The sequence below is a fragment of the Martes martes genome (assembly GCF_963455335.1).
Source record: "Martes martes genome assembly, chromosome: 5".
Classification (NCBI taxonomy): domain Eukaryota; kingdom Metazoa; phylum Chordata; class Mammalia; order Carnivora; family Mustelidae; genus Martes; species Martes martes.
In genome coordinates, this window is record NC_137892.1 from 17,426,336 (window position 1) to 17,442,201 (window position 15,866).

Sequence of the window (15,866 nt, forward strand, 5' to 3'; positions counted from 1 at the left end):
TTTTTTTAATCTGTTCTGGAAATAGCGATATTGAGATATATAATTTGAAAATATTTTGCCCTTTCTGTATGTTGTCTTTTTGCTCTCATGATAATGCTAAATGTGAGACAGGAATCTGTCAAAATCCTAGAGAAGAACACAGGCAGTAACGTCTTCGACATCAGTCACAGCAACTTCTAGCAAGACACATCTCTAGAGGCAAGGGAAACAAAGCAAAAAATGAACTTTTGGCACTTCATTAAGATAAAAAGCTTCTGCACAGCAAAGGAAACAGCCAATAAAACTAAAAGGCAACCAATAGAATGGGAAAAGATATTTGCAAATGACATATCAGATAAAGGGTTGGTAACCAAGATCTATAAAGAACTTCTCAAATTCAACACCCAAAAAACAAATAATCGAGTCAAACAATGGGCAGAAGATATGAACAGACACTTCTCCAAAGAAGACATACAAATGGCCAACAGACGCATGAAAAAATGTTCATTATCACTAGCCATCAGGGAAATACAATCAAAACCACAATGAGATACCACCTTACACCAGTCAGAACGGTTAAAACCAACAAGACAGGAAACAACAAATTTTGGCGAGGATGTGGAGAAAGGGGAACCCTGTTACACTCTTGGTGGGAATGCAAGGTGGTACTGTTATGCCCGAATAATGGGTCCTTGATTAATGGAGCGAGACTGATACAAAGCGAAGGTCAAGCAAAGCTTTATTTTGCACCAAGCATCAAGAATCAAACTGGCTGGCCAGGGCCGCACCTCTTATAGAGAGGGTGACCCCGCTCTCCTTTACGGACTAGCTTTTTTTTTAAATAAAATTTTTTTAATTTATTTTTTATTTTTTTTAATTTATTTTCAGCGTAACAGTATTCATTGTTTTTTCACCACACCCAGTGCTCCATGCAATCTGTGCCCTCCCTAATACCCACCACCTGGTTCCCCCAACCTCCCACCCCCCGCCCCTTCAAAACCCTCAGGTTGTTTTTCAGAGTCCATATTCTCTCATGGTTCACCTCCCCTTCCAATTTCCCTCAACTCCCTTCTCCTCTCCATCTACCTTTGTCCTCTATATTATTTGTTATGCTCCACAAATAAGTGAAACCATATGATAATTGACTCTCTCTGTTTGACTTATTTCACTCAGCATAATCTCTTCCAGTCCTGTCCATGTTGCTACAAAAGTTGGGTATTCGTCCTTTCTGATGGAGGCATAATACTCCATAGTGTATATGGACCACATCTTCCTTATCCATTCATCCATTGAAGGGCATCTTGGTTCTTTCCACAGTTTGGCGACCGTGGCCATTGCTGCTATAAACATTGGGGTACAGATGGCCCTTCTTTTCACTACATCTGTATCTTTGGGGTAAATACCCAGTAGTGCAATTGCAGGGTCATAGGGAAGCTCTATTTTTAATTTCCTGAGGAATCTCCACACCGTTCTCCAAAGTGGGCAAAGGCCATGCGGTTGGGCCTGGCCATGCACAGGTGGCCAATGAAATGGTAACACACAGAGAAAACTGCGCAGTGTTGCTAGGTGAGCAACTGAATTACAATTTCATCTTGGTTAGGATTGGCACCCAAAATGCTCCCAAAGGGCGGGGCCCATACTCCTTGGTAGCTAGGGAGACAGTATGCAACCCCCCCACTGATTGGATGTCTCCACCTGGCCTGACCCACCCTTGTATCTGTGCTTTGTTACCTGAGGCTGGTTTCCGGGACTTGTTTTTAAGTACGTCCCCTGGGGGAAGGGGAGCAGGGACAGTTTAAGGATTAAACAACAAGGTTATTGTTTAACCTCAATGGAAGCCTCTGGCTAAAATATAAAAATATAAAATATGTCCTTACAGTACAGCCGCTTTGGAAAACAGTGTGCAGGTTCCACAAGACATTAAAAATAGAGCTACTCTATGACTCAGCAATTGCACTACTAGGTATTTACTCCAAAAATACAGATGTACTGATAAGGAGGGGCACCTGCATCATAGTGTTCATAGCAGCAATGTCCACAATATCCAAAGTGTGGAAGGAGCCAAGATGTCCTTCAACAGATGAATGGATTAAGAAGATATGGTTCATATATGCAATGGAGTATTACTCAGCCATCAGAAAGGATGAATACCCACCATTTGCATCAACATGGATGGAACTGGAGGGTATAATGTTAAGTGAAATAAGTTAAGCAGAGAAAGAAAACTATCATACGGTTTCACTCATATGTGGAATATAAGGAATAGTGCAGAGGACAATAGGGGAAGGGAGGAAAACCTGAATGGAAGTCATCAGAGTAGGTGACAAACCATGAGAAACTCTTGACTCCGGGAAACAAACGGAGGGTTTACCGGGCTAGGGAGGTGGATGGGGTAACTGGGTGATAGATATTAAGGAGGCACATGATGTGATGAGCACTAGGTGTTAGACACAACTAATAAATCATTGAACACTACATCAAATCTTAATGATGTACTAGATGCTGGCCATGTGAAGATAATTTAAAAATATCAATCAATCAATAAATAAATGTTATTTAACACAGTGTAATATTAGTTTCAGGTGTAAAATATACTGATTCAAAACTTTCATTGCTTCACCCATTTAAGTTGTGTTGTGCTTTTTTTTAATGGCGCATTATAATAGTTTTTTCAATATATTCTGGAAATAAAGATGCTGAGATATATGATTTGAAAATGCTGTATTGCCTTTTTGTTCTCATGATAATGCTCTTTGATGCACAAAACACTTTGATTTTGATGACATCTAATTTATTTACTTTTTCTTTTGTTACTTGTGCTTTTGGTATCATATTTAAGAATCCATTGCTATGGGGTGCCTGGGTGGCTCAGTCATTAAGTGTCTGCCTTCAGCTCAGGTCATGATCCCAGGGTCCTGGTATTGAGCTATGCATCAGACTCCCTGCTCGGCAGGAAGCCTGGTTCTCCTTCTCTCTCTCCCTCTGCTTGTGTTACCTCTCTTGCTGTATCTCTCTCTGTCAAATAAATAAATAAAAAGGAAAAAAAAAGAAAAAAAAAGAATCCATTGCCAAATCAAAGGTCATGAAGATTTACCGCTATATTTTCTTCAAAGAGCTTTATGGTTTTAGCTCTTATATTTAGGTAACTGATCATTTTCAGTTAATTTTTATATACAATGTAAGATAGGTATCTAATATTATTGTTCTGTATGAGGCTATCAAGTTGTGCCAGCACTATTTGTTGGAGACTATTCTTTCCCTGTTGAATGGTTTCAACAACTTTGTCAAAAACCAACTGGCCACAGATGCTCAGGTTTATTTCTGGGCTTTCAGTTTTATTCTACCGATCTCTATGTGTATCTTTATGCCAATTCCCCAGTTTTCCTTTCTTCATTTATTTGTTTCAAGTTTTTATTTAAATTCTCATTAGTTAACATATAGTGTAATATTGTTTTCAGGAGCAGAATTTAATGATTATCAGTTACATATAAAACCCAGTGCTCATGACAAGTGGCCTCCTTAAAACTCATCAACAATTTAGCCCATTGGTGTCCACCTCCCCTCAAGCAACCCTCAGTTTGTTCTCTATATTTAAGATTCTCTTTTAAGAGACTGCCTCTCTCCCTTTTTTCCTCCTATGTTCAACTGTTTTGTTTCTCAAATTCCACATGTGAGTGAAATGATATGGTATTTGTCTTTCTCTGACTGATTTATTTTTCTTAGAATAATACACTCTAGGTCAATCTACATCATTGCAGATAATAGAAAGATTTCATTCTTTTTGCTGGTTCCATTGTACATATACCACCACTTCTTTCTTTTGTTTGTTCTTTCATTCTTTTGTTATCTATCTATCTGTCTATCTATGTATTTATCATCATCATCTATCTCCAAGTTTTTACTTAAATTCCAGATAGTCAACATACAGTGCAATACTGGCTCCAGGAGTAGAATTCGGTGATCCAACACCTACACACCACCCAGTGCTCATCAAAACAAGTGCCCTCTCCAGTCCCCATCACCCCATTTAGCCCATCACCCACCCACCTCCTTCAATCAACCCTCAGTTTGTTCTGTATAGTTTGATTTCTTACTTTCTTATGATTTCTTACCTTCTCTTTTTCCCTCCACTTCCCCTATGATTATCCGTTTTGTTTCTTAAATTCCACATAAGAGCAAAATCATATGGTATTTGTCTTTCCTTGACTGATTAGTTTAGCTTAGCATAATACACTCTAGCTCCATCCAAGTCATTGCAAATAAGGAGATTTCATTCTTTTTGTTGGCTGAGTAATAGTCCATTGGATATGCATACAACTGCTTCTTTATCCATTTATCAGTCAATAGACATTTGGGGTCTTTTTGTAATTTGACTATTATTGATAATGCCACTAATAAACATCAGGGTGCATGTGTCTCTTCAACTCAGCATTCTTGTACCCTTTAGGTGAATACACAGTTGTACAATTTCTGGGTCCTAAGGAAGTCCTATTTTTTCACTTTTTGAGAAACCTCCATACTGTTTTCTGTACAGGCTGCACTAGGTTACATTCTTACCAAGGTGAAAGAGGGCTCCCCTTTCTCCACATCCTCACCAACACTTCTTGTTCCTTGTCTTGCTAATTTTAGCCATTCTGACTGGTGTGGAGATGGTATCACATTGTGGTTTGATTTGTATTTCCCTGATGGCTAATGATGTTGAACATTTTTTCATGTGTCTGTTAGCCATTTGTATGTCTTCTTTGGAGAAAGGCCTGTTCATACCTTCTGCCCATTTCTTGACTGGATTATTTGGTTTTTGGGTGTTGAGTTTGATAAGTTCTTTATAAATCCTGGATAGAAGCCCTTTATCTGATAGGTCATTTGCAAATATCTTCTCCCATTCTGTAGGTGATCTTTTAGTTTTGTTGACAGTTTCCTTTGCTGTGAAGAAGACTTTGATCTTGATGAAGACCCAATGGTTCATTTTTGCTTTTGTTTCCCTTGCCTTTGGAGACATGTCTAGCAAGAAGTTGCTTCAGCCTAGGTCAAAGAGGTTCCTGCCTTTGTTCTCCTCTAGGGTTTTGATGGATTCCTGTCTCACATTGAGGTTCTTCACCCACTTTGAGTTTATTTTTGTGTACAATGTAAGAAAAGTTTCCAGTTTCATTCTTCTGCATGTTACTGTCCAATTTTCCCAACACCATTTGTTGAAGAGAGTCTTTTTTCCATTGTATATTCATTCCTGATTTGTCAAAGATTAGTTGACCATAGACTTGAGGTTTCATTTCTGGGCTCTCTATTCTGTTCCATTGATCTATGTATCTGTTTTTGTGCCAGTACAATACTGTCTTGGTGATCACAGCTTTCTAATATAATTTGAAGTCCAGTATTGTGATGCCTCCAGCTTTGGTTTTCTTTTTCAACATTCTCCTGGCCGTTTGGGAATTTTTGTGGTTTCCTACAATTTTACAGAATTGTAAAGAAAAAATCAAGAATATATCTATAAAATATAAATGTAAAAATGAAACTTAAAAAAAAGACTTAAAAAAGAGTTGATAAAATAAGAAACTAGTTAAAAGGGGAAAAAAGGAGAGGAAAATTTTAAACTGAAAAACCAGAGAATCATGAGAAAAAAACCCTTGAATTCTATATGTTATTTTGCCCTAGGGCAGGAGTTTTTCATTTCTGTGTGATCCATAAACTTGGTATTAGCTTGATGTTCCTGCTGGTCTTCTGGGGGAGGGGCCTGTTGAACTAATTATCAGGTGTCTTTGCTTGGGCAGAGTGGCACTGCCCCTTGCCAGGGACCCTAGCTCCGTGTAAGTTTCTTCATGTTGCTCTGTGTGGCTTTTGTTTCCTGAATGCTTTCTGTATTGCTTTAGAGGATGGAAAAAAAAAAAAATTTAAATGGCAACGCCTGGATCTCCAGCCCTGGAACTGACCAATTGTGGCCCTACTCTTCAGTGTACTCTCAGGGAAAAGCAGTCAATCACTTTTGTGTGTGCTAAAACTCTGAAGATTCCTGTTGTTTGCACACACACCAATCCTCCTGGAGAAAGGAGGAGGGTCACTGTGGTTCTGCAGCTTGTTGATCCCTTCCTTGGAGAGTGGACACCCCATTGTTCAGTGGTTCCGTTTATCACAACACCCAGAGGAGAGCCCACTCGCTGGCTCACTGATTGTAGCCTGCTTCCCCATTCCAATATTTGGGAACTCTGCTGCACTCAGGTGTCCCTCTTCTTTCTGTGACCCCAGGGATCTTGAGACCACACTGTCCCACCTAGGATTCTGCCCCATGTCACCATCTGAGTACCTTTCAGGCAGGGACGTGTCTCACAGGAGCAGATTTCTAAAAATTCCAATTTTGTGCTCTACTGCTATATCACTTTCTGGTAGCTGGCTTACAGAGGCTCCCTACCCCCATGGTTTATCTTTGGATATATCCCCTCAGATTCGCTTCTCCACACCTCCCACCTTGCTAAAAGTTGTTGCTTTTCTACTTGTAGAATTCCAGCAATTCTTTTCTTAGATCTCAGGTTGAAGTCACAGGTGTTTGGAACGATATGATAGATATCTAACTGAATGGGACCAGATGAAATGAGGATTTCCTACTCATCTGCCATCTACCCTCCTTCTTCAGTACTATTTTAAAAAACAACAGAGGGAGTGGAAATCTCTGTGTCATCACACAAAAAGCAAATAATCCCATTAAGAAATGGTCAGAAGACATGAATACACAATTTTCCAAAGAAGACATCCAGATGTCCAACAGACACACAAAAGGATGCTCAACATCTCTCACCAGGGAAATACAAATCAAAATTGCAATAACATATCAGCTGACATCAGTCAAAAAGGCTAAGATTAACAACACAAGAAACAAAGGTGTTGATTAGGATGTGGAGAAAGGTGAACCTTCTTGCACTGTTGTAAGGAAAGCAAACTTGTTCAGCCACTATGAAACACAGTATAGAAGTTCCTCCAAAAGTTAAAAATAGAAGTCCTTTCTGATCCAGCATGTGCACCACTAGGTATTTACCCAAAGAATACAAAAATACTAATTCAAAGTGATACATGCACCCAGATACTTATAGCAGCATTAGCCAAATATGGAACAATAGTCAAATTATGGAAACCTCTCATAGGGGACCATCAACTGATAAAAGGAGATCAACTGATAAAAGGAGAAAGAGGATAAGATATATATATCTTATATATATCTCTACATTCCATTGTGTGTGTATATCTATAACATCTATACCTCTATCTATACCATCTATAGATCTATATAGGTATACAGACACACACACAATGGAATATTACTTAGCTGTAGAAAGAATGAAATCTTGCCACTGCATTGACCTGGATAGAGCTGAAGAGTATTATGTTAAGCGAAATAAGTTAGTCAAAAAAGGGCAAATACCATGAGTTCACACACATGTGAAATTTAAGAAACAAAACAAATAAGGAAAGAGGGAAAAGAGAGAAGCAAACCAAGAAACAGACCCTTAACTAAAGAGAACTACTGCTGGTTACTGTGGGGAAGGTGGGAGGTGATGGGTTAAATAGGTCATGGGGATTGAGTAATACACTTTTGATGAGCACAAGGTGTTTAATGGAAGGACTGAATCTCTATATGGTATACCTGAAATTAACATTACACTGTATGTTAACTAACTGGAATTTGAATGAAAACTCATGTGTAGAAAACAAAAGAAGCATATGTAAGGGTTGGTAAATTTTATGGCAGTCACTGTTGTGACAGGATTAACTTAGTAAATTTGGTACAAAGCTTATTTAAGAGAAGGAAGGAATATTTATTAAAATAAGTATTAGCCTTTCATTCTCAGATTCTTCTATCCTCTATTTAAGCCCATTCATGAAGATAGTCTCCAGCACATGTGTTGCCATATGAATAATAAAAATCTCCCGTATGCCCTTCGTATTATCTGAGAAGGACAGAAGTGGCAAGCTGAGAGAAGGGGGAGGGCTCTATGTAATCCCCCCACCAGTTAAACTCTATGACTTAGCTAGAGGTTGTCAATATTCCCATTTCCTAATTCTGAGTAGAGCAATCCTGCCAACCAAGGAAAACCTCAGGTTTTCAACTGAGTACTTACACAGGAGAAATGACTTAGGTAGGGATCCTACCTGTTAATTTGAACAAAGGTTGGGCATGATTGAATAGGGATTTCTCCACCTCAAAAAGACAAGTGAGTCACATCCACTAACTTGCTAGGCAAGGTCTCAAAGGAATGAGTTTCCAGTATATATTTAACATGTCCAGTGCCAAACCCCTGATCTCACACCAAACCCGCTCCTTCTGCCATCCCTCCTTTCTCAGTTGACGTCAGTGCTGTTGTATTGTGAAGGCCAATAACCTTGAGTCTTCCAATAACCTTGAGTCTTCCTTGACCCCTTTCTCTCATTTTCTGCATCCAATCCATCTAATCTATGAGGAAATCTCTTGTCTCTACCTTCAAAAATATATCCAGAATGTCTCTATTTCTCTCCCGCTCTCTATCATAAGCACCCTGGTCCATGGACCTGTCCATTATGTCTGATTGGAACAACTACAGCAGCATCCAGTCCGACTTCTAGCTCTACTTCACCTCCTGCGGGACTTGTAAAAGCTACATTGGACTGCATTCCTCCTCTGCTTGAACGCTGAGTGAGCAGTGAAGCTGCCAATGGCCTACCACACATCAGGTACACTGTCTATTACCTCTCTGACTTTATTTCTCCGATTCTCTTATTCACTCAGCTCGGATCATGCTGTTCCTCAAACTCGCTAAGCTCACCCTCCCCCCAGAGCTTTCGAACACGCCGTTTTCCTTGCCTCAATTATTTTTCCCCTGGATTGCTAAATGGCTTGTTCTTCCTATCTCTAGAATTTTCCCTCAGATATAGTCTTCTCAGTGAGGCCTTCCGTGACTGTAGTAGTTAAAACTGGACTTACAGCACTCCTGGGGGCTCATTTTGGTTAGCTCTCTGCCTTTGGCTCAGCTCATGATCCCCAGTCCTGGGACTGAGCCCTGGGTCGGGCTCCCTGCTCAGCGGGGAGTCTGCTTCTCCCTCTCCCTCTGTCCTCTACCCCCTGCTTGTGCTCTAATAAATAAATTAAATCCTAAAAAAATAGAATAAAACTGGATTTACTGTCCCCCTTCCCCACATCACTTTTCTTCATAGCACTCTCTAATGTATATTTCACTTGCTTGTTTATTGTTTTTCTCACTACAGTGTAAGCACCATGAAGACAAGAGGCTTTTTTTGGTCTCTTTTTTCCCTCGCTGTTCTTATGACAGTGCTTAGGGTAGAGCAGTGACTGTCACCGAGTGGGTATTCCTTAGACACTTGTTGAACGAAGAAACAAATGAGACACAATTTCTGGGGAACAAAGCAATCTAACAAACACTGCCACTACCTTACTTAAAATAGTGAACCCCACCCTTCTAGGGTTCATCCTTTATCCCCTTAACTGGCTTTATTTTTCACAGTGTCTATCCCATTTTGACACATTACATGTTACTTGATTCTTGAGTGCCTCCCCTATTAGGAAGTGAGTTCCCTGAGAACAAGTACTTTTTTAAAAAAATATTTTATTTATTTATGTATTTGTCAGAGAGAGAGAGAGCACAAGCAGGCAGAGAGGCAGGCAGAGGCAGAGAGAGAAGCAGGTTCCCTGCTGAGCAAGGAGCCCGATGTGGGACTCGATCCCACCTGGGATCATGACCTGAGCCAAAGGCAGTGGTTTAACCCATTGAGTCACCCAGGCATCCCAAGAACAAGCCCTTTCTGCTCTCTGCTGTTTCCAGTGTCTAGGGCCTCCTGCATACATGTAGAATGAACAATGACAAAGTTGAGTGCACCACTGGCTGCAGAATCTCACAAATTGGCAGAACTTATTTTTTTGACCCAGTATTTTGGAACATACTTTACAGTGTTAAATAACACAAGTTCAACCAAGTAAATTTTATTTTTTTTAAAGATTTTATTTATTTATTTGACAGAGATCACAAGTAGGCAGAGAGGCAGGCAGAGAGAGAGGAGGAAGCAGGCCCCCTGCTGAGCAGAGAGCCAGAAGCGGGGCTGGATCCCAGGACCCTGGGATCATGACCTGAGCCGAACCCACTGAGCCACCCACGTGCCCCTCAACCAAGTACATCTTAAAGATCTATTTGGCTTCATTCATTTATTCATGAATCAGGAAGCATCCCATCTAGCAAATAGACGTGAGCTCCAAGAGACTGCAGAAAAAGTTTTTTAAAGGTAGAGTAGAAAGAAGAAAATTATTGTCAAAGAATTCGTTGTTTTAGGCAAGGTTGCCCTCCTAAGGGGAACAGAGGGTGTCTATCATTAAATTTCCTAATGCCAACCAAGAAATCCCCATGATGACTGGTAAAAGGTCATATATCTTGGAGTGGGGGGCGAGGTTTGAAACTGTACTCAAGTTCTCCAAGCATGCATTGTATATCTGCTGGGTAAATGAGTAGGAAAACTACCTTGTCCTTAGGACAATGCTTCTTGTTACTGCATTCTTTGATGTTACAACTTGTTATTTCTGCTTATATGTCAATCTTGAATCTTTTGAGCTTTTACAAGATGTAAAAAATATATAACCCTATAAAAACTGTTCATTCTCCAGAGCACTTCCTTCTTTGTGAAGATCATGTTTCCTGGGCAGCTGTCTTAACTTGGGATCAAATAAACTTTCTTTCTGTTAGAGATTCTAAAAGGCTTGTTCATTTTGGAAACTCACTTTTATGTCCTGCCTTATTTGGGGGCTCCCAACCTGATGGTTATCAACCCAAATTGCTCAGGACACAAAATAAGCTTTGTAAGATTTTGTTTTTGCTAGATATCTGCAACTTTTAGGACTATCGTACTTAGACATAAAATAAGCAGATGTGCTGGAAAGTGGGATGTTTGACTCTAGAATTTAAGAATCCCATTAGCTAAGTCTTTGGGTTTCTCAGACCTGACCTAATACCTAACAGGGATGGGCTACAGGGTTAATGTTTTTGTTTTTGTTTTTGTTTTTTGTTTTTTGTTTTTTTTGGTTCACACCTTCCCCCCCCCCCCCAGAATAGAAACCCCATACAGAAAACAGCCCAGGGCTTGCATAGATACTTTCTCTAGGCTCAACAAATATTCTATGAGTAAACTCAAGATGGTTTTTTGTGTTGTTTTGTTTTTTTTTATTTTATTTTATTTTTATTTTATTTTATTATTATTATTTTTTAATAATCATAAAATGTATTTTTATCCCCAGGGGTACAGGTCTGTGAATCGCCAGGTTTACACATTTCACAGCACTCATCATAGCACATACCCTCCCCAATGTCCATTTCCCCACCACCCTTTCCCGTCCCCCCTCCCCCCAGCAACCCTCAGTCTGTTTCTTGAGATTGAGTCTTTTATGGTTTGTCTCCCTCCCAATCCCATCAGGGTTAATGTTTGTGCATGTTTTACAGGGTACCTTGTTACATGGAAGTTTTCTTGACATCAGTGGGCAACCTAGTACCAATCTAATCCTTTCCATGACCCACCTATCCTATCACAGGAGTCTTCTTGAGGTGGAAAGTGCTATAATAGCCTTTAAGTGCTCAACCCATGCCCACCAATATTTGAAGCTTTTTGGCTTCTGAGATCCCCACTAGCAAAAGTCCTTATCTACATAAAACAAGACAAACAAACACGTGCACCTTAATGTATTGGCAGTAACAAAGAGATGTTAGTGCATCCTGGGCACAGGAAGGCCTTGTGTGCACACCATCGTCAATTCCCACGGAATCTGCTGAGGTTGTCCATCCAGGTAATTGTGGTCTGAAAGGCCAGGTGTTTGGCTCTGGGCTGACCCTCTGCCAGTTCAGTTGTGCTCCAGGCAAATACACAAGGTCAGCTGGCTCTGGGGATAACTGTCTGCCAGCTCAAGTTGATATGCCCTTTAAAAGAGTGCCAATTAGATTGGGAGCTCAAACGCAAAAGGAGTGGAACTCAGAACTCAGAAGCACTTACCTATAGTCCTTGGAAATATGAGAAAGACAGTGACATCAAAGGGGTGATAGAGAGCACGCCCATTTTTCTTCCTGTCCCTGAAAGCTGCCAGAAACTTGCTTTGAATCCCACTGCTGCTACCAAATCTGTTAAATAACGAAATTCAACAGAGGAAATTTTAAAAATCTAATTGGTTTTATTGATTGATGAATCAGGCAGCATCCCATCTAGCAAGTAGAGGGGAGCTTCAAGGGCTACAGAAAAGGAAATGTTTTCAAAGATAAGGAGGGAGGGGGGAAAAAAGGGAACTATTAGCTAAGAACCCATTTTTTCAAGCCAACGTGTCCTTCCAAGGAGAACTGAAGGCATCTGTTAGTACATTTCCTAGTGCTGACCAGGAAATCCCCATTGTCGACTGGCTAAAGGCTTTATTTCTGTGTGGCTGAAACCGCAATTACGATAGGCATTGAGCATTGCTTTACCGATTTGAGGCCTCAACCTAAATGACACCATTTTGAGCCTATGATTTTCTTTTTAACAACAATGACAAAAACAAACAATAAACAGCTTAAGGAGAGAAGCAAATGCAAAACCTCTGCTAGCTGGCTTTCTTGGATGTTTAACATAGTTCATTCCCAAGAATATTTGTGTTTAGACAAATTCTTTGAGGCCAAGTCATCCTTTTCTGTGAAGTACACTGTCCCATGTATCTCATAAAGCAGTGATTCTCAAGGTGTGAAGGTAAGGGTGGGCTGGGGTGAGGGGGGGATTTTGCTTCCCCAATGTTAGAAAGAAAGCTACAGGCCCCAAATGGTGTCACTTAGATTGAGTCCCTAAATTGGGGATTAATACTAATCTAACTGCAGTTTAGAGGCACCTGGGTAACTCAGCCAGTAGAGCATATGGGTCTTGATCTTAGGGTTGTGGGTTCGAGCCCCACATTGGGTGTGGAGATTACTTCAAAAAATAAAACCTTAAAAAAAAAAAAGGAAAAAAAGAAATTGCAAACAAAAAAATATTAAAAAACAACAACAACTTGCAGTTTCAACCTCCCCCAGAAATGTAGTCTCTACCAGTAAGCTGGGAATTTTTTGGATCAGTGCCAGTCTTCTCCATGGGCCCTCACTCCATCCCTCAAAGGCAGGTAAGGTCAACTGCAGATAGACTCCTTGCCCTTCCCCTCACAAGGAAAAGAAGTCTTTCCCAGAACAATCCTTTTCTTTTGCTAAAAGCTTTCTTGCCCCACCTTCCTTCTATGATGACCTTCCATTTTGTATAATTTCTCATAGCATTCTTCTATCTGCTAGATGGGATGCTGCCCGATTTGTGAATTATTTAATAAAGCCAAGTACATCTTTCAAATGAACTCAGTTGATTTTTTTATTTAACACTAGGGTCACTGGAGATATATTTGGTTGTCATAATTGGAGGGATAAGGGGGTACTGCTACTGACATTGAGTGGGCAGAGACGAGGGGTGTTCAAATATCCTACCATCAAAATCGCCAGATTTAGCAAATAAAAATACACATGGGGTAGCGTGTCCAAATAAAATACAGAACTGGGGTGTCTCAGTCATTAAGCATGTGCCTTCAGCTCAGGTCATGATCCCAGGGTTCTGGGATGGAGCCCCGCATTGAGGTCCCTGCTCTGGGAGAAGCCTGCTTCTCCCTCACCCACTCCCCCTGCTTGTGTTCCCTCTCTTGATGTCTCTCTCTCTCTCTGTCAAATAAATACAATCTTTAAAAACGATGAATTGTAAATTAACACTGTTGTTTACCTGGAAACCAAATTTAAGGAGTCACCACGTCCTTTATACGGTGACTTCACGCCTCATGCACAGGACAGGACCCCACCACAGACTTCTCCCGGCCAACATGTCCGGACTGCGGGGCTTAGGAGACCCCGCCGCAGAGCAGTCGTCTTGGAAACCTGGTCTGGACCCGGATCGCCCCAGGGCGGTGGGGCAGGCATTGCGGGGCCCCTCCGTGTCTCCCCCCACAGAGCTCCAGGATTTGCTTTTCTGTCGAGTTCCCAGGTGAAGCCGCCGCTGGTCTGGGGCCCGCACAGGCGAACCGTTACCCGAAGCGGTTCGCCTTGGGGCGGGTGTGGAGCCGAAGAACAGGGAAGGCAGGGTTTTACTCGCAACCGGGAGAAAACCGGGGGTCTCTGGACAGCACAACCCGGCAAGCGTGAAGCGGCTTTCGCGGGGCCCCCGGCGCGGCAGCGGGCACAAGCCACGCCGAGCCGACAGGTGCGGGTCAGCCCAGCGGCCCGCCCGGCCGGCACCATCGGCTCTGCGGGAATCCTGCGGGGCCGGTGCCCTCGGTCCTGCATCGGGGCGCTCCGAGTGGTTTAGACGCTGCAAGGGCAACTCAGGCCCGGGCGTCCGGGCGGCCTTCCCGGCCACCGACGCGCTGTGCCCTGCACGACCCGGTGCGTCGCGGTCGCCGCTGACGTGGTCCGGCGAGATGGCCCGGCGACCTCGAAGGACCATCTCACGCTGAGAAGGGGAAGACGGACTCTTCCCGGAGACCTCCCCGCCCCCCGATGTCTTTCCGTCGGCAGACACCCTCCCAGACAGAAAGACGGCTTCGCGCCCTGCGAGCAGCCACAACATCAGCGTCGAAGCCGCCCGCGGAGCGAGCGGGGCAGGCGGAGTCGGTACTTCCCCGCCCGCGGAGGAACCTTGCAGTTCCCTCTAGGCGCCGCGGAGGCCCCGGCCTCTCGGTGGTTGCTCGGGACGGGGGCGTGGCCGGGGGCGTGGCCGGGGCGTGGCCCAGAAGGCGAGCCCAGGCGCCGCGAGCGCTCTCGTGCCGGACGTTGCGCGGCCGCGACGCCCCGGGCTGGCGCGGCGGGGCGCTCCGGGCTGGTTGCCCCGCCGTGGGAGGTCTCGGCTGCCCCGCGCGCAGGTAGGCGTCGGCCCCCCCGAGTCGCTGACCTGCCCCGGTTTGGGTGTGTAAGCGGCAGGGCCTGGCGTTGCGTTTTCTCAACGGTGCCCGAGGCACTGGCCTTCGCGGCCGCGCGCGCGGGGGGCGGGCGGGCGGGAGGGACTAGTCCGGGGACAATGGGCGTCCGGGCCCCCGGGCTGCCGGGGCCGAACGGAGGCGCTCCCGCTGCGGGACGGACTCAGCCGGGGCGACCCGAGACCCTGCGGGCAGCCGGGGTGCTCTGACGCAGGATGCACCGGGCAGCGGTGGCCGGGACCTGCGGGCCGCGTCGGGGCTGCGGTGGTGGGGCCTGCTGGGGGCCGATCTCGGGCCGCACCCCCCACCCCCGCCCAGGGAGGGGGTGGCTGCGCGACCCGCCGAATGCGGGCATCGCTGGCGCTCCTGCCGCCTCTGCCCGCCTCTGCGAGCGGACTGTCCTTTGTTTCCCTCCTCCGTCGGCCGGTGCGGTGGGCAGAGCTGGGGGGCGCGGTGTCGCCCAAAGGCTTCTCCGGAGCCCGCTGGCACGTGGCGCAACTTGGAGGCGTTCACATTTATAAAATGTCTTATTTTTATTTTTTTAAAATTCTTTTTGAAATAATTTCACAATTAAAAAAAAGTTGAGAAACGAGTACGAAAGTATTCTCAGTTGTATTCCCTTAGACTCCCCAGATGTTAACGTCTAATTTAACAGACCAGGAAGACGAGGACACTCAGTCACGTCGACAGGTTTTATTCAGATGGGTCTGCTCCTCTCTCCTTTCTGTTCCTTTTTTGTGGTACAGGATCCAAGTCAGGATTTAGTTGCATTTAAATGCACTAAATGCATTTAGTTGCATTGTCTTGTCTCCCTGGAAAAACTTAAATTTTAAACAGGGGAGGCCCTCTTAACCCCCCAAGACCCTTCAGAGTGGCCTTGGAAGCACCAAGTCTCAAATCAAAGGGTCTTTTCAAATTCCTCCGTGCCAGGCCCAAGAGAGAA

General features: G+C 43.7%; 1 protein-coding gene across 3 annotated transcripts; it reads right to left on the reverse strand.

The window, feature by feature from the left end:
* Positions 1-7: 7 nt before the first annotated feature.
* On the reverse strand, positions 8-14,631 carry LOC308342858 (uncharacterized protein). 3 transcript variants are annotated; one of them, XR_013966818.1, is made up of 3 exons: positions 13,738-14,595; positions 11,980-12,104; positions 8-192 (listed from the first exon to the last, which is right to left on the reverse strand). XR_013966818.1 is itself a non-coding variant. In XM_080803514.1 (2 exons), exon 1 carries the CDS (start codon positions 14,575-14,577, stop codon positions 13,771-13,773), a length of 807 nt encoding a protein of 268 aa, XP_080659640.1. In that variant the 5' UTR covers positions 14,578-14,595; the 3' UTR covers positions 11,396-12,104; positions 13,738-13,770. The 3 variants fall into 3 exon arrangements, 1 of the variants encoding a protein (XP_080659640.1); XR_013966819.1 differs by lacking the exon at positions 8-192 and adding an exon at positions 11,396-11,906 and having other exon boundaries at positions 13,738-14,631; XM_080803514.1 differs by lacking the exon at positions 8-192 and having other exon boundaries at positions 11,396-12,104.
* Positions 14,632-15,866: the final 1,235 nt, after the last annotated feature.